The sequence below is a fragment of the Rhynchophorus ferrugineus genome, unplaced genomic scaffold (assembly GCF_030347505.1).
Source record: "Rhynchophorus ferrugineus isolate W39M unplaced genomic scaffold, kcgeb_rfMv2 rfM6, whole genome shotgun sequence".
Classification (NCBI taxonomy): domain Eukaryota; kingdom Metazoa; phylum Arthropoda; class Insecta; order Coleoptera; family Curculionidae; genus Rhynchophorus; species Rhynchophorus ferrugineus.
The window spans coordinates 39,790,755-39,815,153 of NW_027472585.1; the positions used below are offsets into that span (position 1 = coordinate 39,790,755).

A 24,399-nucleotide genomic window follows, 5' to 3' on the forward strand; every position below is an offset into this window, starting at 1 on the left:
ATCTCTACTAGAATTCCGTCTTAATTTTAAGTGAATTAAAATCCTGAAACAAAGCGTCCTTATTTAGCCATTCAAAGGATAAACAAATCAATAGGAACACCCTACAATATATAGTACATCCTTTTGCAATACTACCTCGGTGTAAATAATGCGATGCTTATATATTGCTCAGTTTTCATGCCAATTGTGTGATCGCTTAGACTATTTTAGACTTTTAAGCTACAGTATTCACGGTAATACACAAGATATGATAAAACATCATCAAAGAAGAGGAAGAGGAATTTGAGTGGAACGCAAAGTCAACTAACAGAGACCGACAAATATTAAAAAGTATTGTGTCCACAAAAACAGTTCGGCAAAATCAGTAAACCCTTTATAATAGAAACGCAATGGTCATAATACCTGGATATTGTTTCCTACAAACGATATACCCCAAAAAAAGTCTATGACACGCACTGCCTTCTTCCTACAGTCAAGCAAAGAGAAGGTTTCCTTATAATATGGGCGGAAAGATATTTCAATCAGGTATCAAGTTGGTCCTCTCATGTAAATAACTGGCCAGATAAAGTGATGATGATTAATTTAATTAATATCTAGAAAACTAGAACAATAAATAAAATAACTGTATGGATGACCATTCAAAGTACTCGATGGTACAGTGGTGCAATTCTACATGGTAAGTTTCATGGTTCAAAGTTCTTACTATAACTAGCATATTGCTACCGAGCACTTTTATAATTCAAGATAATAATGTGCATATACACAACCAAAAAGGTTCACTCTTTGGTTTGAGGAGAATGAATATCATCAGACATTTTCATCGGTCAGCACAATCACACCAGTCAAGGCGAGATCTCAGCCTAATTGAACTATTCTAGGAAGTTTTCGAGCAGAGTACATTTCCTTCACAGAAGCAACTGGCAGATATTTTCGTAAAATTACCGAACAACATACCATTGGAAACTTTTCAGATATTCTACGAATGTCGATAACCCTCAAAAGATGCCTTTATAAATTTGACAGCTGTTGGATCATTAGATTATGAATTATAGCATTTTGAGTGAAGCAACTTTTGTTATTGTGAAAAAAATTGATAAAAAGCAAAAAATACAGTTGAAGCAAAACTTGACTTGATGCCGAGTTTCCGGACACTGCCCCAGGAAAATCAACCATCAAAAATTGAAAGGATTTTGAATAACCGTAAATTGAAATTGAATGGAATACCAGACACTCTAAAGATATTAACTGAACGTGTACATCATATCATTTACGGATATTTGGGTATGAGAAAGCTCTGTGCAAAGTGGGTACCGCGCGAGCTCACTTTTGACCAAAAACAACGATGAGTTGATGATTCAGAGCAGTGTTTGAAGAGGATCAAGCGTAATAAACTCGAGTTTTTGCTTCGATATGTGACAATAGATGAAACATGTCTGCATCATTTCACAAGTCCAATCGACAGTCATCCGAGTGGACTGCACACGATGGGCCCGCTCCAAAGCGTGGGAAAACGCAACAGTCGGCTGGCAAGGTTATGGCGTCTGTATTTTGGGATGTGCATGGAATAAATTTCATTGACTACCTTGAAAAAGGAAGGATCATCAATAGCGACTATTACATAGCGTTATTGGACCGTTTGAAGGATGAAATGGTCGAAAAACGGCCGCATTTGAAGAAAATGAAAATGTTTCACCAAGACTATGCACCGTGTCACAAATCAGTGAAAACGATAGCAAAAATCCATAAATTGGGCTTCGAATTGCTCCTCATCCACCGTATTCTCCAGATCTGGCCACCAGCGACTATTTCCTGTTCTCAGATCTCAAAGGAATGCTCGCTGGAAAGAAATTATCTTCGAATGAAGAGGTGATCGGCGAAACTGAGGCCTATTGTGAAGGACAAATCGCACTACAAAAATAGTATCGAAAAATTGGAGGGTCGGTATAATCAGTGCATCACCCTTGAAGGGAATTATGTTGAATAATTTTTTTTTTCCAAATGTGTTTTACTATGGTAGGCCAGGGACTTTTCAATTGAACTGTTAGTGTGCATATACAAAGTGTTTTATTTATTTATTTTTTACTTTTATAAGATAGATAAAATATCAAATTTCATGTAAATTAATTCTGTAGAACTTTAAATATTATGTCAAACGTCTCGAAAAAAGTAGATAGATGGCAACTCACTAAAACAACTAAATCGACAAAAATAATTGAAATTTTAAAAAATACTTTTAAAGTCATATTTTCAAAAAGTTAATCTTTGAAAATATAATTAAAAGAAAATCGACTTTTTTTTTAATTCTTAGACTAGAATACCTTTTATGCAATAAATTTATAATATCTACCAAAATCACCAGTATGGTTGGAATTATTGCAGAGTTATGTCACCTTTGGTTAAACAACGATTAGGAATAATTTGATCACGTAAAGTAAATTTTATCTTTTTTTTGTAGAGAAAACAAATTATATTTCGCAGTGAAAGAAAAACCTGACATATGGGAACATTTCATCCCAAAATAGTTTTTCAAAATTCGAGAAAAACTATAATCGTCTGTTCTCTTTATTTACAAGATATTTGGATTTTCGGACTCAGCTTTTAATTTAATTTGATGCCTGATGAACAGAAAATAATTAAGCAAAATTGTTCTTGCTTAACGACTGATGGTAATTAATAGAGTTCTGGAGACTTTAGTATATTATTGTACTAAAGGTAATTCTAAAGGTTGGTAAGATCTTCCTGTGACTTTTAATGGTATTAGCTTCATATTAATTTCAGTCTTCACTGGTAAATACATTTCTTAACGAAGCACTAACCAAATATTACAAGTAATAAATTAATTTGTATATCGAGAGTTAAAATGGATGTTACAAAAAATATTGACAATTATAAAATAGCTTTATGGGGTTTTAATGAATTTTAATCATAGAATCTTATAGAAATTTTTCTATTGTTGGTGTGTTGTTAGTTCTCATATGGATTATAAAACAAAGCAAAGGCTAGTAGATAAACCAAAGCCATAGAAGACAAACTAAAGATGAACTATCTAGACGGGTGACATAGTAGGGTGCAATAAATAAACAAAAAAACCATAAATTTTTATTTATAAATTTGGATAAAGAATAATTTCCTAATATTTCTAAATAGTAGTGTAATAATTTAAACTTATCAATACTTTGTTGATTATTTATACTTAATAGAAATTATATTTAACTAAATGCCATTTAAACAATATTAGTGTTAATTCTTGAGATAGCTTGCATATATTTAAATGTATTTTGATATACAGACATTTATAATTTTATTTAATGTTGTATATCATTCACATTTCTGATCTTATATTGAAAATACTGTGAAAAAAGATTTAGTAACATGTTATTTTTAAATTTCCTTTACTCTGCTATAAGAGAAACATGATTAGTTAGAATTAGTGTGAAAGGCAATGGAACATTACCAACAAACACGAAACCAAGCATTAAACCACTAATTGATCAACGAACTTTTAATTACAATGAATGGCAAAAATAATAATCTAATACTATTTGTTTAACTTAATTAACACACAAATTAAACTAACAAAAGTTGTGGAAAACATTACTAAACAATCCTGACGTAACAAAGAGTATACTTCACCGACAAAAAACACGAAAGGCCTAGAGAAAAATATGCACAACTTGTAAACATACCATCTGTCTTGAGCCATATCTTCGTAGGCATCGTTTAGCGAAAAAATCGAGCGACGGTATACCGTAGAGTGAGAGAGAAGGGAGACAAGTGGCGCGAAGAAGCAAAAGGGAGGAGGACGGATCGGCGTTTTTTTTTCTTTTGGGAAGAGCGAGGGTTCATAGCAAGGTTTTCGGATGAAAGTAAATTAATGTGAAGATCCACCCACCAGACGTATTCGATCTTCTGCGTATATAAACTTTCGCACTTGTTTCCAATTATCAGATCATCCCAACGCATCTTCAACCAACAGTTAGAGCAACAGTTTTGCGTTTGTTCGTTACTTAACAGAAGAAGCATGAAGGTAGGATATATTTTCAATATATTTTCATCTAAAATGAACAAGAAAAATTTCAAAAAAAATTATTGGCTTATAAAAAAAAACAAATGTTCTATTTAACCATAACAAACCAATCTTAAAGATATTATCTTTTTTTATTAAGGTGAGATAATATGTATACATTATACACAAACAAGAACACATTTTAAAAATCACAGGATCAGTTAAACAAAAACACATTTGGCTATAAAAAAAAGTCTATAAAAGCATTGACTTTTCTTTATTTGTATCAAACTGTTAGAATTTGATTGTTCAGAATAGATAATAAAAGACATATTAAATGGTCTATGAAAATTAGAATAAATTGTGTGAAAATTAAAATTATATTGTTCAAACATTTTTTTTATTAAATCATAGTAAGTATTATTTCAAAACCTTTTTATACAAACTATATTTGTTGTATAATTGTACAGTTTTTTAATTACAACTTACATGTTTTTAATTAAAAGGCATATATATATTTATTTATTAATCTCTTAGAACTTCAACAATCTGCTCGTGGGCAATAAGTATTATCATATGATTTCTGTTATATAATATAACTATGTTATCCTGATATGTATAATATTGCTTGAGTAAGTGATCTGCTGCACAACTTATAATCTAATTCGTATTCTAGATATTATTCTAACTTATTCTAGAGATTATTGAGATTAAATTTCACTCTATGTGTCTATTAATCAGTTCGTATGGTAGTTTGAGTTTGAGCCTATGCACTACACTGTCATCGCGCACATTTCAATGTTTGACAAGTACATTAGGATGTACTAATAGACTTTCAGAGTACTCCGCACTAACACTCCGAATCACACTCGTTATAGGTTCTATGGGGATATCGCGCTGAATCAGTTTGTTTGACACGTAATATGGGGCATCGACGATGGCTTTATTCTGGCAACACTTTATTCTGGAAACTCTGGAGGATAACTATGTTAGAATTGCTAGTTGTACCCCACAGTTTAATACCATAGGTCCAAATGTAACACGTAATCTCACTTGGTGTTTTTTCTCACACTCACAGTTGGTTTAGATCTTTGAGCTTGGGTTAGATCTTTGAGCTTGGCGTCTAGTGTCATATCCAAATATATTATTATATAACCATTGTAATTAGTCTGTTTATGTGTGTGAAAACCACATGTGTAGACTGTGTAGCTCTTAATTTTTGCGTTATTTGTGGGTCCACCCAGTTATTTGTACTCTATAGTTACATAGATGTAGATTATAATTAATATTATCTAATTACCAATTTTTATGCTAAACAAAAATAAAAAATAAGATGGCCTCATTGTTAATAATGCAAATCATTTTACTTATACTTTTTTACGCCAATTTAAAACAAATATAGAAATATCAATATAGAAAAAATGCATTTACTAGTTTTTTAATTATAACAGTTTTTTTTTATCTCATTATAAATATAAACATTTTGTATAAGTGCAGAACTCAGGTTAATAAATATTATATAGTTTTTTCTTTTGTTCAGTAGGTTATCTAAATATAAATATTTTACGAATGAAGATATATATACCCAAGTAAACTCATATACATAATAAATAAAAACAAATGTGAGGATTACAATCATTACATTATATGATCTTTTTTAAAATAAATGGACACAAAAAAAATTAATATTCCAAATATGTATTGCTCATATTTAACAATGTGTTAGCAAAAAAATTGTAAAGAGGTAAAACTGAGCCAATATTCGTTTTGCATTTAGAGCTAATGATAAAAATTAGAGAAAGGAAAATCAATTGTGCAATGAAATGAGCGTTTTTAAACTATAAGGTCATCGATTGTATGTGTGTTAAATTGATAGGAATAGTTCATCCTCTTGTGTATAAAAGCAGCTACTTCTCTGCTCCAGAATCAGATGGTCTCAACACGCTATGCAGTTAAACCACCAATTCCTCCGCTTTACATTCCATTTTACATAAACATTATGAGGGTAGAGTTTATATATTAGTAGTTCTACATAAATACTATAATAATAACAGATATATATCTTTGAGTTTGATTATACGTGACTTTATTATTAAATTTTCAGGTTATAATTTTCGCTGTGGCTGCTCTTTCTGTGGTTTTGGCCGAACCACCAGTCGGTCAATATCTCCCTCCTCAAAATCAATACCTGCCACCTCAAAACCAGTATCTTCCACCTTCATCCACATATGGCGCCCCAGGTCAAACACAAGCAGTGAGCAGACCAAACGGCCAATACGGAGCACCTACCAAAACATACATCCCTCCAAGCACCAGTTATGGAACTCCCAGTACTTCCTATGGGGCTCCTAGTTCCACCTACGGAGCACCAGGTGGTTCCAATGGAAAGCCAAGCTCCACTTACGGCTCTCCAAGCTCAACTTACGGGGCTCCAAGTTCATCCTACGGTGCCCCAAGTGCATCTTATGGCGCACCAAGTTCCTTATACGGAGCACCATCAAATGGATATGGCCGAGGAGGTTATGACTACCCATCTGTAAGAAAACCCAACTGGTAACTCAATAATAAAGTTAACATCGATACATTTTATTCATCAGCAACCAGCCAATTATGAATTCGAGTACCACGTCCAAGACGCTCAATCCGGAAATGACTTTGGCCACAAAGAACAGAGACAAGGAGATGTTGCTCAAGGTAAGTACTTCGCTCTTCTTCCTGATGGTCGTCTCCAGACCGTCGAATATACCGCTGATGGAGAAGGCTACAAACCAAAAGTTAGTTACCAACAAGTAGGAGGAGGATACGGTGGTGGATATCCTTCCGGAGGTAACGGAGGCTATCAGTATTAAAAGAAGAAATCGTCGTCAACGCCGTGAAATCTCGCTTCAAATATTTTTAGCGAATAAAAATATTCGAAGCGATCTCTAATAATCAACTGTGCCTGATTATTTTTTAACTATTAAGATTTTTTAATGTGCAATATAGATTTAATCATATTTTCGTCCTAATAAGGACGGGAGAAGTATAGCTTTAATATTTGTATAAATAGAACGTTTAAGATCCAAAAATCATAACGAAGAATGCGTGTTACGAAACGGATTATGAGATATTTTTTAGAGCAGCTTTTGGAAGCACAAATTCAAAATATGCTTTTTCTCTGTACATATTCCTTCATACCAACAAAACTGTATTAACACCAAGACAACACAAAACAAAATTCAGCAAGAAATATTTTGAATTTGTATTTCTAATCAACTTAGTTTATTATTTTTTATATGCCATAATCAGAGAATATATTAGTACTGCAGCATTTAGAATCATTTTGTATTTATGTTTTTATATTTAAATATAATTGTGCAAGCATATATGATATTTTATTTCCCTAACAGCAATATATAAAAGTAACTTTCAATGCAGTGTCATCTATTCAAATCGGTACAAACTAAAAATTAATAACAGCAAACCCCATATCAGGAACAGCAAAACCTCCCCAGGGCGACATCTAGTGCACATTCGCCAATATCCCCTGAAGATAGATTTCTATTTAATCTTGTGCGCCATCTATGCAGTAAATGGATAATATAAATCGAAGATGAGATCTACTTATTCTGTAATATAGGAATATGTATATTTCAATGTTTGTATATTTTAATACAAGTGTTTAAGCATATTTTACATATTTATTTTTAATCAGAATTAGTTCAAAATTATTAACGGGGAAATACATGAAACAGATTTCAAAAATCACCTTCGAACCGACCGGACATCTAGTACAGAATAGCGAAAACTTCGTGGTGCGACATCTAGTGCACGGCAGCGATATCTTTTATTGATAGTTTTCTATTTATTATCGCGCGCCATCTATACGGGATAACAGATACTAAAAGTTGAAAATGATATCTACTTATACTATGACATTGGCATATGTACATTTCAGAGATACATAATCTTCTATAAATAAAGTATTGACACTTGACTGTCTTGTGGTTCCAGAAAGAAAACAACAATATTTACAAAAATACGTTTTTAAAATGCGTAATTGAATAGAAAAATCATATAAAGGTATGCCTGCGTTGGAAACCGTAGTGAAACAGTGTAAAACCATTAAATGTAAAAGTTTCATTAGTGTGCAGTGAATCAATTAATTTAAAACGATTTTTAGTGTCACATTATTTTCAACTTGCCTGATTAGTCGTTTTTTAGTTCCCTTTTTTTAGCTACCAGCTTTGTAAACATATACAGGGATATTTCCTGGACAAACAATTTCAAGAGAACTGATAATTGTGGCAAACATGATAGCACCATCCTGTTTCTTTTATTTTATGCATGGTTTGTGTTTTCGTTTGACTATGCATGAAGTGTAATGTGTGATAGTTGGCTGGTTTAGTTTTAAATTTTAATAACAAAAAATTTGAAATCATGCAGTCGTGTGTTGGATTAGAGGGCCGAAACATGGGCTCTGTCTGGAAAAGGTTACAACGTGTCAACAAAAGAGCTGCAAAGTTCCAGTTCACAGTATCTTACCATCAATTATCTGTGGATTTTACACCTAAGTGGTAAGTTTTTGTTTAAATTCAATATTAACAAGGAATGATATTACACTGCTGTTAGTTTACATCATCTAACAATTATTTTGATTAGGCTTTGCAACATACAAGAGAATGTTAATTTCAATTAATGGTATTTGCATCATATTTTTATCTATTTTATACTATGTTTTATACGGAAGAAATATCCTGTTAATTATCACTTGCTGGTTCTCAAACATATAAGCTTTTAAAAGCTTAACATTAATTTAAAGTGCATTATTATTTAGCATTAATTAATTCATTACATTCGTTTAGTATTATAATAATATCTTAAGCCTATATATAATATAAATATATAAGTAATAACTATATATAATATATTCTAAATACAATATATCATTATATGAGTAACAGATAAAATGAAATAAAATGTTTGGAATTCAGTAAATTAGTACGTTATCAAATTTTCTTGTTATATGTTTATCATTATATTTTTATCTTTAGTCATAATAATTTTTTCTTTACTTATGACTAGGCTTTATGTATTTATTATATACGTTATTATGAACCCAACTATTATGGTGCTATTATAACAAATATCTTTGAATGATCTAATCTTATATTTTAATATATAATACAGAATTTAATTAGAAGTATTTTGTTTTTGAAACCTAATTTCATACTGACAGTTATGCACATTTATTCAGAAGTACATTAGCATACTGCATATTGAATATCAATAATGTATTTTTTTTCTATAAATAAGTTTGAGCAAATAACTACCATATATTGACATTTTTAATTACCTAATATCAATTATCCATTACTATTAATATCTATTTCAAAATCTAATACTTTTATTAAGAACACAGATATGTATGTACTCCTTATTTTAATACAATATGAAATATGGCTAAGAACATTTAAAAAATGGAGACTATAAATAACAGGAAATAGGGATCGGTTTCTATTCCTGCTATTAAGGGTAAAAGATCGTTATCAAATCTAGAGCGCACCCAATGGCAAAAATTGACTTTTACTTATCACTGCTATATTTTGTTTTCAAAGGTACAGGTGCGTCTCCATACCTTTTAGAGACTATATTTATTAGAAAAATTTCTTTAACTGACTATCTGACTAAATAAAGTCGTTTTAAATACAAAATAATTAAAGAGATTTTGCTATTATATATCATATAGCCTATTCTATAAAGGTCAATATAAAATGTGCTAGTGCTATTAAAACAATACTAACAACAGTTATGATACCACACATTACTGGTTGTAGACGACATAACATAGTGTAAAGTTCAAAAATTATCTGTTTAAAAAACAAATAACGCAAAGAAGAGAAAACCTGTGTGTTTTATATAAAAGTGTGACTAATACACAATATATTATATTTGGAATAGAGCATAAAATATTTTGCAAAATTCTGACTAACGTTTTTACCTGTAAATTGTATCCTGTATTCATCATAGAATTTAATTAAGTGGATTATTCACCTTGGTTCAGATGTAATCAGTTATGTTGAATATCACTACGTAACAGTGGCATACTTTTTTCTTAACCCCTGCTATTTCTTTAAAATTATTGCGGTTTTTTTTTCAAGATGTCTGAGTCATTGTAAGACTATTTCCTGGAACTATAACTGTATTTTCGTTTTGATGTGTTATAAAATCAACTATTGATTGTAATGTTTGTAAAAAGTTGCAAATGTTTCAAATGTAGTAATATTCAGGGAGTACAAAAAATAATTTATTTAGAAACAATGCGGTAGTAATAACCGCGTACTTGGTTAAAAACCTGTGCCACCATCGTAGACCAGCAGGAATAATTTTAACTCCCACAGAAAAAAATGCCTTGTTTTTTTAGGAGAGTTCTAGCGAAACGTGGCTTATTAAGATTAATTAATTAAACAGCATTTCATCATTTTATGCCTTTACATAAAATAGATGAACATAAATGTCTACTGACAATACTTGGACTGGATTGTGTGGCTGTTCTAAATTAAGAAGATTACATAAACGGTAACCAATTTTGTACCGATAAAATCAAACGAACTTAACGCTAATATTATTATTATTCGTTTTCAAGAACATACTTGTATAGTATTTATTTTATTCACGGTTTGTTAAATTTGCACAAACTATTAATAAGTAAATATATACCTCCGAAAATAACAGGTTTTCAACCATTGGTTGTCATTATACTGAAACTTGTTTAGACTTAAAAAACTGACCCTGTTGACAACAATATACAATATTAAACGAGTATGAAGATTATTTTAACCAATGGTAAAATTGTATTTACTAATAATTTAATTCGTTATCAATTGATATCGCACCAAAAGAAATACTTAAAAATACGGTTATTATTTCACAAAAGACAGGATTTTCGATACGTAATTAGAAATAGCGGTGGAAAACAATTGCAAACTTGAGATAATTTATACTCTAACTAGACATTTATACTTTAATCAAAATGTCAATGGCTTTTTAAAAGAACGCTGGTTCTAGAGGAAAATATTTTTATTTGGCCTGCTACCTATCTTACAATTTAAAAAGTATTTCTCCAACTATTCTAAAGTATTAGAGTGCTTTCTTTTCAGCTGGCTAATTAGGGTTGACAACGTCTTTGGGTTTACCTAGAAAATTAATTTCAGTCATTTTTTCACATTTTTTCGTAACATGTGGCTGCAATATTTTCCTCAAGTTAAAGTAGACATCTTCTTGTTTAACTCTGAAGTATCAATCAGTTTTATGTCAGACTCCAAAACGTTGGAATGTTGATCAGGTAGAAGCATTTACATCTTAGATTCTAAACCCTCATGAATAACAGGTCAATTGAAAAGTCCCTAGCCTACCATAGTAAAACAACTCCAAGGGTGATACACTGATTATAGCGACCCTCCAACTTTTCGATACCATTTTTGTAGTACGATTTGTCCTTTGCTTCAAAATAGGCCTCAGTTTTGGCGATCACCTCTTCATTCGACGAAAATTTCTTCCCAGCGAGCATTCTTTTGAGATCTGAGAACATGAAATAGTCGCTGGGGACCAGATTTGGAGAATACGGTGGATGAGGAAGCAATTCGAAGCCCAATTCATGGATTTTTGCCATCGTTTTCACTGACTTGTGTCTTGGTGAAGCAGCATTTTCTTTTTCTTCAAATGCGGGTTTTTTTTCGCGGATTTCGTCCTTCAAACGGTCCAATAACGCATCGTGGGCAGTCCACTCGAATGACTGTCGATTGGACTTCGGAGTGAAATGATGGAGCCACGTTTCATCCATTGTCACATATCGACGAAAAAATTCGGGTTTATTACGCTTGATCATCTTCAAACATTGCTCCGAATCATCAACTCGTCGTTGTTTTTGGTCAAAAGTGAGCTCGCGCGGTGCCCACTTTGCACAGAGCTTTCTCATGCCCAAATATTCGTGAATGATGTGATGTACATCATACACATTCAGTTGCTATCTTTAGTGTCTACTATTTCATTCAATTTCAATTTACGATCATTCAAAACAATTTTGTGGATTTTTTTAATGTTTTCGTCGGTAACAACCTCTTTAGGGTGTCCACTATGTTCACCGACTTCGGTGCTCATTACACCACGTCTAAATTTAGCATACCAATCTTTGATGGTTGATTTTCCTAAGGCAGTGTCCGGAAACTCGGCATTAAGCCAAGTTTTTGCTTCAACTGTATTTTTTCCCTTCAAAAATCACTATTTTGTCAACACGCAAAATTTCTTTTTATCCATTTTTTTCACAATAACAAAAGTTACTTCACTCAAAATGCTATAGTTCACAAACTAATGATCCGAGAGCTGTCAAATTTATATACGCATCTTTTGAGGGTTAGAGCTAACTAAAAAACATGGATTTAATTCTAGTAGCGCCATCTATATGTCAGGCCGGGGATTTGTTGGTAATGTTTTATGTACTGTCTTATGAGGCATTATATTCAAAAATCAACATAGATCTGAGACCAAAAATACCGCTCTTCGAAAAATGCTTCCCCAATTCTCTTGTTTTCCTTGGTTTTGCAAATAAAATCGCGACTTAAAGTTCGAACTTGCGAACAATTGATCTATTTAAGCGACAGACACGATCTAAAATACATTATCCATCAGACTATGGGCATATTAACAAAGCGGTATTAGCATAAATAATGCAAACACCTTGAATATATTTACATTTCGAATTATTAACATATATCCTTGTTAGACCCTTTTTTCGGATCGCCATTTCATCAGCGCGAAACCTACCGGGTTTCCTATTGCGTAAAATAATCTCTATTTATATATTTTTGATCGAATTGGTCGCAACAAAAAAAAAACAAAAATATATTTTTCTGCTCAGGCCGGTAATATCCGGAAAATCAGAAATAGAACTTTGGCAGTAAATTGAATACTGTTTACGTTTTAGCCGTTGACCTACTGAATTGTATGGAAATTTCTGTCGTTTGTTGGTGACTAAAAATATCCGAATATATATATTTTGATTGTCAAGGCTGAAGTCATCCTCATCATAAATTACCGGGACTTAGCTTGATTAATTGAGTAATTCTGGGTATTCACAATTATCCGGTACATTTCTTGCGCCACAAGTGTAGTTGTTTAGAGGCCGACATGATATTTTGACCCTGTGGTGATAACTAATAACACTTAATGAACGAAAACGGTATTTTACTATAATATTGTTAATTAACATAACGTAAACACTGAGAATAAATTTAAATCATATACGATATTCGTTTATATACGAGGGTTATTACAAACTACGTAATTTTCAAGAAAATGAAAAAATGTATTTATTCAAAATATTTGCCATTTGATTATTGCCGTATGCATTACTCACAGTAAGTGTCTATCAGCAAACGATGAGTTTCAGATGCTTTTTTTCTTCTTATTAAATAATGTAATAAATAAAGTAATGCGTGCTACAAATGCACGTTTTCTGACACAAAACTTGAGGTTTTCAAAGAGGTATATATCTATGACGGTGTTACTTTCGTAAAATATAACATGTATAACTTTGAAGCTTGATGTCAACAGAATAAAATGTCATACTTAAGACTTCATCATGTTTAATGTATTGCCTGCCGCAATTTGTAAATTCGTTTTAGAATCAGACAATATTTTCCTTCTCATTTTATTCTAGTTAAATAGAGATACAATGCTGTCTGATTAGTTCGAACGCGTAAAGGAATGAGCCTGTCAAAGTACTCCGGTTGTCAGACGTATACAAAAATTCGTGAAAGCAATAGCGATAAGAGGTTATAGCTCTAACCTATAAACTATTGTGGCTGTATAATTAACTGTAGATTTTAGATGTACTATAATGTTAAAATAAATTATATTTGATAACATTTTTATTCTGTTATTTTATTTAGATTAGAATTTTGTTATATGTCAAAGCCAAACGGAACTAAAACTCAGAGTTTTATATGATGTCAAAAATTTAAATGACGTATGTACAAAACAACTTTGAACAGGCTATATAACAAAATCCAAATGTAAATAATGAAACAAAAATAATGTTATTAAATGTAATTTATTTTAAGATTATTGTACGTCTAATTATATATATTATCAAAGGACTTAAACTAAAATTAATAACACAGCTAAAATATATAATTTGTAGGTTACCGCCACCTATGAAGTAGACCCTGTAGGCCAAGTCCACCTAATTAAGGATTTTTTTATATTCAAGTATTTGGTATTTGGTTTTCATGGAAACAACATGTTCAAATCTCTATAAACAATACAAGTATTGCTCAAAGAATAAGACGTTCTAAACGTCAGACTTCCAATTGGAAACGTCAAAAGCCAATAATTAATAATTATAATTAATTATAATAATATTGCCATGACACAAAATATAAATAACCTCGTATAACAGAAAAATATTTCAATGTTATTTGATAAACAAATTAAATATTATCTACGTCAAATTTTCTTTTGAACCCTTAACTTTATTTATATTCTTAATCATATTATAATGATATTTGTAATTCACTCTATTAAATTTGTCTCGATAAATATGTAATTTATGTTCTAGTGATCCAATATTATGATATATGTGATATATAATATATATATATATATATATATATATACTCGCAAGGCTAAAATCATTCAGTTATATAATATGGAGACTCATATTAATCATATTTACAGTGTACAATGTATAATCGTAATTTCCTGTAAATTAAGTTCTTATGTTTAAGTAAAAATACTGACGCTATGAAGATAAATCATTATCAGTAGAGCTCTGCGTTGATAGTAATGGTATGTATTTTATTTTTCATCACTTCCAGAGGGACATTGAAACCCGTAGATAGTTTTAATATATAGGGTGTCCGAAATCTGGGATAGAAAACACAGTCATTTTTTAAACATTTTTATTGAACCACACAGCACTATTCCACTGATATTTTGCAGTTTGGTTATTTTCTTGGATAATTACTGTAACCAGAGACTTTAATTTCATAAAAATGTCAAGAAATTCTGTATAAATAACTTTTTTAAGAAGACTGTTTGTTTTGAAATATTTTATAAGACCTATGCTGGTATTTCTAGTTGCTTGAAAGCCACTGGAATTAATTAAGAATAAAGAAATTATGCACCACATGAACTGGATCAGATAAATGGGGTTTTACATCTCTAAATCGTCACTTGAGTGCCAAAAAAATAAGTATTTTTACAGCAGTGAAGAGATCATTTTTACATCTTATAGCTTCCAGTGAACATCACTTGCAACAACCTTTTCAACAACAAAAAATTATAGTGATATTATATAAATTATAATAAACTTGGCCAATATTAATATAAAATGAAATTATCGCTTCCCAATATGGTATCTGAACTAATAACTTTGTTTTCTCGATTTCCACTTTTTATACATTCCAACACATTTTTTTATTTAAATTTATGGTAAATGTAACATATTCATTCCGTTATCTAAAAAAAGTTATTTTATGACTACAACACATTTGAACCAATATAGATTACTTATCTGTAAGTTTATCAAATAACTTTAAAGATAAGTAGGAACAAGCTGTGTTCCTGTTTGTTTAGAATTTGATTAAGAAAAACCGTTTTATACTAACAAACTATAATTTTTAATCTTAAAAATGTTTGCTAATAATTTACTGATTACTACTATTACAAATAACAGTTACTACAGAAATTACACAATTTTCTTGAATGCAAAGTGAGATATATAATAAACACGTGCAGTGTCTAGAAACCAATACGGCGGCCTATAATAACGCTTAAATTATTCATAAATTTGCTCTGGATTATTTTTATTGTATGGGGGTTTCCGTGATAATATACTATCAGCAAAAGGAATAACGAATAAAATACAGTGTAGTTTGGACTTAATCACGTAGCATTCGCGAAAAAATCAATATTTCAATCCCACAACTATCTGTCTCTAGTATAAAATATCTTCAGGTTATTTTTCTGATTTAAATTGTTTTTTTATTTTATTCTTTACTGTTAAATTGTTACATATATTTATATATATATATATATATATAATATATATTGTGATATCTTGAATATAAATTATAGCTGATGTTCCGAATATTTTATGTTAGCGTCTTTTAACTTAAATTATATTAGGTCTGGGAATTTTAAGGGATGTAATTACGTAAACGTAATGCAGTTCAGAGACACTTTTGACTGCTTGATTTTCTCTCAATGACTTTTATTCTTCATGTCTATGTTCGATTATTCATGTTATTACATGTTACAGTTTTTTTTGTTATTTTTTTGCTATGATATGCATACCTTCTTTTGTTTCTCTTATTATTGAACAGGCTACCTCTTAGTTTGTCTTAGGCATTCCGACTGAGTAAGAATTTGGGAATTCTGTGTATTGGTTCGGTAGGATTTTATGAATCTTGTTCTGAGACCATTGTGCTGTCACTTATTTTTCGAAATAATTTTGCGGGTCTAAATTTATCATTTTCGTTTGATCACTATTTCTTATAATATCGAAACCACCTCTCCCACATTTTTGTGATGACTGAACAGAATAAGGGGGGTGAAAATATAAAGAGAAAACCCTCTGTCATACGGTTTTATATCCTTAGTACGGCTGTTTAGCTTCGTCATAAATAGAGTATAAGTTACACCTTTTGTTGTAAATCTCTGAAAATAAACGTGGTCTTATATATATATATAATATATTGTGATATTTTAAATATAAATTATAGTTGTGATGGAATATTGTTCATCAAGAATTTCCAACACTATTCGATGAGTTCAGAGCCACTGTTCTTTGGATTAAACACAAAAGTACGTCTTACTCGACCACGAAAAGTAATTGGACATCTTTAAGACCGAAAATAAACTGTTGTTTATGTTTCAGCAAAATGGCACATAATTAAAGTAAATCCTATTGACATAAACATAGTTGCGTCTAATGCCGCAAGTTCCTGGATAACTACGTCCCAAGAAAAAGAAACACAGATTAACATGGTTTATTCGTACAATAAATGTGGTCGACGATGCAATGAAAGTAAAATAGGTGATGACTGAACAGAATAAGGGGGGTGAAAAGATAAAGAGAAAACGCTTTGTCACACTGTTTTATATTCCTAGTACGGTTGTTTAGCTTCGTCATAAATACAGTATAAGTTACGCCATTTGTTGTAAATCTCTGAAAATAAATTTGGCCTTAGAAAATTGATTTAAAAAACTTATCCTATTCATTTGTACCGTGATGTACTTCACATAGCTAGCTTTTACAGGCATTATATCATTTTGAGTGTTAGTGACTTCAAGAGCTGAAGACAAGCTCCAGAATTTAAGTTGCTATTAGGTACTGATAATCGATTAATTATTACTGATACTTTGATAAAGTTGACTTTTCATCAGAATTATATTTATTATATATTTAATCTATATGAAACATTACCGAAGAGACTGATTGAAGTTGTGGAAAAAGGAGGAGGATGTACCCATTATTGATATAAACATTTTAAAAGCTAATTAGCTCTTTTTTATATAACTGTGCTATAGTTTTGTCGCGTTGTTCGACCGGCACCATTTTACGCAGTAAATAATTACTTTCGATTTGTAATGTTTACATGAATACCATGCCTTTAATCGTATAATCTGAAAGTTAAAACATTATTTTCATTAAGAGTTATCTTGAAAAATGTCTAGTGTACAAAAATTTCATCGCGTATTCGATTACTACTATTATATTGACAAAGTTGATTCGATTTTTTAAAATATATTTTATAATATCTGTTACGTATAACATAACCCGTTTTTATTGAAACCTAATTGTTTTTCCACGATAAACCATGATGTTATTTATATAAAACATCAATGAATACGTCTTTTATTTGTCAGATGCGTTGTGGCGGATGCACATTGGAATTTTCGATTATTTCCATCCCATTTGCATTAAAAACAGATATCTGTCTGTCTCATCATTATATGGATGCATTTGTATAATGGGCATCGATCAAACCGAGAGCGATGTAATGCAAACACGAATGGTAAATAAGTTATTTAATCGATATCCCAGTCTTTTTGAGGAATATTATTTTCGGGTATGCATTTGAAATGGTATCGATCCAACAATAAAAGAAAATCGGTCTTAAAAATGATGCATATTGCAGGGTAGATTAATTATTTTTACCGTTAATGTTGTTACTGTTATTTTTTTTTAAATTAATAGCACTAAAATGTGGTAGTTCATTGAAATCAATACATTAAATTAATTAATTTCTGTGTCACCCTGTATTATGCTAAATAATGCCCATCGTTATGCACTATTATCTGTTCTGGCAGAATTTGATGAGCACTCATTCTTCTTCATAGATAAAAAAGTGATACTCAACCAAGTCATATGGTTGTATTGGAATTATCAATACTAATTGTGTCGGTAATTACTATCCGGTGTTTATAAAATATCTCACTAGCCATAGCCTAAAATAACAACGTTATAGGTTTATAATTGTTTAAAGATGTCGAGTATTTTGCCTATAAACGTGCATTTGCGATACGCATTACTTTTGTTGTTTCATAAAAATAAAAAAATTAAAAAGTTTTGAACCGTAAGAACCTGTCAAACATAGTTTCTACAATTCAAATGTGGTCACTCAAAACAACGTTCAAGACAAAGAACGTCCTAGTAGGACGAAAATGTTTGAAGATGAAGAATTGCAGGAGTTAATGGATGAGGACCCAATAGAAACCCAAAAACAATTGGCAATAAAGTTGTCAATTCAAAAGCTTTTCACCTTTTGATGAATGCCGCATGAATCCAATGACAGGTAGTAATAAAAAGTCGTCAGTGAAATTCGACTTCAGATAATGAAAGGAAGTAATTTCTGCATGGAATAGTAACGCGTGATGAAAAATGAATTTCTTTCGAGAATCCGAATTGGAAAATCATCAACTGAAAGGCCAAATCGCTTTAGAAGTAAAACCATGCTGTGTGTTTGGTGAGGTCAGGTTGGTGTCGTATATTATTAACTGTTGAAACCTGGAGAAACAGTTACCACTGATCGCTATTGAAAATAAATGAATTTGAACTGTGCACGTTCGCAATACTCTGAAAGTCACGACCAGATGGTTTGACTTGGTGGCCACGCGGCATTTCAAGCAACAAAATCACTCAAAGAAGTGTTGAAATCACTTGGATGGGAAGTTTTGTTGCACCCGCCGTACTCTCCAGACCTGGTTCCATCGCATTACCACTTTTTAGTATCAAGGGGACACACACTTGTTCAACACCATTTGCCATAGCCGATTTCGAAGACGCCAAATGGCTTGATGAATGGTTTAGCTCAAAGAACTAACTAGTTGTTTTCGACTGGCATTCATAACTTGCCTGAATACTTTGAGTAAATACATTATCGATCTGATTTGGTTGATTATGATGAACTATAGCTATATCTTAAATCACTGACTTATATGTCCAAAACTAAATTAAGCAAATTAAAAAAGAATTTGCTCGATTGTTACAAACTTTTTTTAAATATTAATTACCAATCCTGTTGATGTGTTTATTTATCGCCTTGACTACATCGTATATTTTTATTCGACTATGTGTATCGTATCGTAAACTTTCTTAATGACTTACTAATCATATTGTTCGTGCGATTTTCATCAAAACCGACGTAGGATCAAACTTAAATACCAATTAAAATGAACTAGTATGTATAGCTTAATCACGTTTTATTTACGTCAAGATAAACAAAAACACGTGGTTTAAATTAAGTAGATCCGTTATTTCAAGACAAATAATCTTCTTTTTTTTATTAATTATACAGATATGCTTAATACAATCTTAATTTGCAAATTAATTTATTACTACTGCTCTGTTCTACTAGCAATGCGAGTACGGGTTTAATTAATCGGTATGTTATTAATTAATTAATTAAGAATACACTTATATACTAAACAAGTTCGTGTGGTTTGGTTCCTTTCAATCTTCAAATAATCTTATGGCATCGTAAATATGAAGGCATTTTTAAGTAAAATGTACTTGACGATTTTTAACGTTCAATGTCTGCCTATGGTATGGCCCATAATATAAGCTTGTGATAAAACTAATTTCAGTATTCGTCTAATAGTTGGTTTTATAGACAAGAGTCTAACTCGATGTTGCCAGTTATTGTAAATTATACGTATATTTGAAAATTTTAATCTATAATATAGTATTACTTAGTAATATTTCTATAATGTGTAATAATATAGTAAATGTAATATAGAAAGCATTTTATAAGAATATTTAATTTAAAAATAATTGTAAAAGGGAAAAAGATAAAGTAAAACAATATGTAATATAACAACTGAACGCATTGTCCGAGCCAAATTCAATCCTATCCCTGTCAAAATTCGCATTTCTATTTTTGATTTTGACCTCATTTACCCACGCTTCAACGCTTGTAGCGTCACTTTTATGTCTTCTACCTATGGAATTCATTCGATTTGCTTGCTGATGTTTTTACTGGTTGATAAGTCTTATTTTTCCAAGTTACCACTGCCTAAATAATCACTGAATTCATCTAATATATAGTAATTGGAACTATAGACGATAAAATAAGTAATCGAGAGCTACTAGAGCTCTTACCAGTACTAGAATTTAAAAAAAAATGGTTGCCGACATTCATTGGACCTTTCCATCGCATGTAAATGGCAATATCGCAAAATTAGGCGGAAACGGCCGAAGTTTACAGAATGTCCACTGGGATCATCTCGTAATATTTATTAATAGTTCGATGAAACCATTTTAGAGCGCGTTTGAAAAACAGAATATTCTGTATATAAAAGTACCGCCATTCATGATTTTTTGAATCATTTACATGAGAGTCGATACTGAAAGAATATTTGGTTTCCGCATTATTTAACAGTGAAAAATTGGATAGGCCGTCACCGTTCAAAATGGCATAAATTAATTAGTGCTTGAAATGTATATGAATAAATTAGCTTTGAATAACAGAAAATAAAGGAATTAACTTTTCCCCAACCCACTGTATCATTATACGTTTAAGTTTAAACCAATCAAAGTTTATTATTTGTAGTCTATAAAAACCAAATAGTATTGATTTGTTTTACATGAAAATGCAGGTAGCTGAAATTAATGTCGATGCTCTAACTTATACGGTGCGTTTTAATATATTAAAAACACGTAACAAACATTAAACTAAAAACATTACCGACATATCGAAGAACGATAATAAATTATAGAATTATATAATTTTTGATAAAAATTGTTTACAGGTATTTAGGTCTTCGAACTATAAAAATACTTTGTAAACATAGAAAATTTCATGTTACAAATGATTTAAACAGTGTAAAAGCATTATCAAGTAATTTTAAGGTACTTCATAGCAGTACTTCTATCTATATCAACCGGTAAATGTAGTGCAATAAACGGCCTTGAACTTGTTATGAGTTAATAGAAGTTTGTTAAATCAGTGACTTTTTGAATTTCCCTCACAGTAACTTTAAATGCAATACTACTGCCCTCAACTGTCATCTATTAATAGACTACTGTGACATTTTAACAAATCTTAACTGTGTGGTATGAATTTTGGATCGAATGAATGGGCCTTCACTGAAACAAACACCTATTTTTTATATATTTTGTTCAGAAAGTCAATGATATATCAAACTACACTCGTATATCGCTGTATATGTATATTTTTACGAGTATTTAAAATGTGTAAAGCATTAAATTGGCGTTAGCAAGTCTACATCTTGTTTTTCTATTTTTTCCTGTAATTCTATTTTAATCTAACAATTAATGTGCCCGGATTCCTTGCGAGCTATTTACATTTAACATAATAGTGAGGAATCCAATAAAATGGAATTTCTTGTTAAAGGGATGATGTTCATTTATCATCATAACTAATAATTACTTTATATACTATCATTAAAAAATCATGGTGCGAAATAATCTAGGGCAAACTATAATAAATTAAACGAATCTAAAATAGTTGATTAAAAATAGAAGTGACAACAGTCGATCCCATGTTTTCAAAATTCGTGAAAACCTATATAAACCTTTCTGATTGTCACTTATTCTGACTGATGCCAAAAAAAAATGGGAATTAAAGAACTTAAATCTTTAAAAGCATTCAGTTGTACATAGGATGGGCAAAATAATATGAACACCTGACATATACACAATATTTATTTATTAATGAGATGTTTAGCCAGCATTTGCTTTTATAGTCCTTCCAATAAAACAGCCAATGCACGTCATCAGAGTTTATTATTGCCCCACTAAATTTAAGTTTTTTTTATTTTGGCTCTAGCGGACAAAATTATAATATTAAAATGCTCAAACAAAAATGGTATAACCAAATAGAATTTAAAATTGAAGGACTTAAACTACAGTGAATTAAACAGCCACAATAGTTTTTAGGTTGGAGTTGTTTTATTATATTTATATTGACATATGGCAACAGTGTCGATCAGTACCAACACAAATCGAATTTTATAGACCGATTTGGTGACATGTTCGAACGCACCAGACTTCATTCTGTCTCTTCTTAATTAGAGTAATGCTAATTCGTAAAATGATAAAGATTGCTCTGAATTTGAAAGGAATTTTACATTTTTATAAACCGAATCTGGAAATACGCTCGACGGTGTCGATGACGTGCATTGGCTGTTTAATTGGAAGGACTATAATACATTTGCAATTATTTACGAAATAGATTCGTAGAGTGTGGATAGTTTTCGATGCCGATTTTTAAGTCTTGAATTTTGGGTTGGGTTCATTAACCCGCTCTTTGCTTGGTTCCTCATTTAGAACATTAGTGTTGTTTTATTATTTATATATGAAAGAATCTTTTTGTCATATCAATAACCATATTTCCTGTCCATTATTTACAGACAAGTTCAGAAAATTATAGTCTTTTGATATTCATTCATTTATCTCAGTATATTAATAATTATTGTAATTTATACAAATGATAACACCACAAAGAACAACGAACAAAACATGGTTATTTGATAAGGTATATGATGTAGATAAATTGTATAATTCTTATTAAGCAGCTGGCAAGTGCGTTATCCCTTTGTTGGGTTTTATATTCATTTTATAGACAAACAATTAACCACAATTACCGCAACATATATAAAAAAAAAACTTTCCCGTGATACAACTGTAATATCAAACTAATTATGTTATTTTGCTGATAATAATAAAATAATATGGATAATTATTTATATTTAAATCTATTTAAATATTTTTTAAATTGTTTAAATTTGTCTGTGTATCAGGCCTATAAACTAATCTTAAAACACTTACTGTGCATTAAATCCCATCAGTTGTATTTACGACCAATTACATGTTGAAGCCTCTCTGAACAGGCATATTTCAGTTATATGTCATTTCGTCAAAGTAAGTTGAGAAAAACCTAATACCAACACACCAGTTTGGGTTTATTAACAAGAATTCAACTGTTCATTCATTCATTGTTCATCAACTACAGAAAATGCTACCAAAACAACACACCGAACTACTAAAATCGTACATTACAACCAGAATGTTTAGAGTCAAACAAGAAGAAGCTTACTCTACAATAAAAGAAGATAAAGCAGGTGTATCACAAGGAAGTATACTAGGACCCATGCTTTATCTACTCTACACTTGCGATATACCACAAATGGGGAATATTACGATGGCTACGTTTGCTGATGATTCTGCGATTATAGCTGTCCGAGGCAATAGTAAAGAAGCCTCACGAAAATTATAACAGGCAAGTGACTATATAAATATTTGGACACAAGCATGGAATAAGAATTAATAATAAAATAATCTGTACATGTGCAGTTCACCTATAAACAGACCGTACAACAACGCTAAATATCTCGGAATGAATCTTGATGCAAAACTTCGCCGGAAGGAACATATAAAGAAGAAAAGATCTGGAATTGAAATATAGGAAAATGTACTGGCTAATTGGAAGATAATCACAATTATCAATACATAATAAATTGCTATTATATCAGCAAATACTGAAACCTATATGTAACTTAAATAAAATACAAATTTTTCAGAACAAAGTCCTGAGAGGTATTGTGGGTGCACCCAAATACTATAGGCTGATTACCTACATCGAGACCAGTCAGTCAAGAAAGCACAGTGAGGTGCATATAGTAAAAAATACAGCAGTGCCATTGTATAAACATTATTTCACCAGAGACTAAGATAGGGCCGATGGGTCCTCCTAGTTATATCCCTGGATTTAAGTTATCACCAAGACACATTGTAGGTTAGGCGGAAACGAATAGTAACAATGTAATAATTAAATAATAAAAAAAAATTTTAACCAATAACTATCCAGTAATGTCGAAGTTTTGTT

General features: G+C 30.9%; 2 protein-coding genes and 1 long non-coding RNA gene across 8 annotated transcripts in view; 2 read left to right on the forward strand and 1 right to left on the reverse strand.

The window, feature by feature from the left end:
• The first annotated feature begins 3,890 nt into the window (after positions 1 to 3,890).
• Positions 3,891 to 7,361, forward strand: LOC143198346 (uncharacterized). Its single transcript, XM_076407504.1, has 3 exons — positions 3,891 to 4,027; positions 6,111 to 6,542; positions 6,604 to 7,361. Exons 1-3 carry the CDS (start codon positions 4,022 to 4,024, stop codon positions 6,853 to 6,855), a joined length of 690 nt encoding a protein of 229 aa, XP_076263619.1. The 5' UTR covers positions 3,891 to 4,021; the 3' UTR covers positions 6,856 to 7,361.
• Positions 7,362 to 7,914: 553 nt separating this feature from the next.
• The window catches only part of LOC143198348 (EH domain-binding protein 1), a 33,525-nt gene continuing 17,040 nt past the window's right edge, over positions 7,915 to 24,399 (forward strand). Inside the window, exons 1-2 of one of the 6 annotated variants that reach the window (XM_076407508.1) lie at positions 7,942 to 8,068; positions 8,432 to 8,562. In XM_076407508.1, coding sequence (XP_076263623.1) covers positions 8,459 to 8,562 — 104 coding nt within the window. In that variant the 5' untranslated portion in view covers positions 7,942 to 8,068; positions 8,432 to 8,458. Of the gene's footprint in view, positions 8,563 to 24,399 lie in introns of all 6 variants that reach the window. The other 5 variants (XM_076407507.1, XM_076407510.1, XM_076407509.1 and 2 more) reach the window with 5 other exon arrangements.
• LOC143198351 (uncharacterized) lies at positions 11,887 to 20,332 on the reverse strand. The gene is made up of 3 exons (XR_013006199.1): positions 17,093 to 20,332; positions 15,205 to 16,580; positions 11,887 to 13,919 (listed from the first exon to the last, which is right to left on the reverse strand). It is a non-coding gene; the product is annotated as an uncharacterized LOC143198351 (long non-coding RNA).

What these genes read in the sequence shown, in the direction of transcription:
- LOC143198346 (XM_076407504.1), top strand. An exon ending in GAGGTTATGACTACCCATCT is followed by an intron (nt 6,543 to 6,603) that starts GTAAGAAAACCC and finishes TTTATTCATCAG; the next exon opens with CAACCAGCCAATTATGAATT.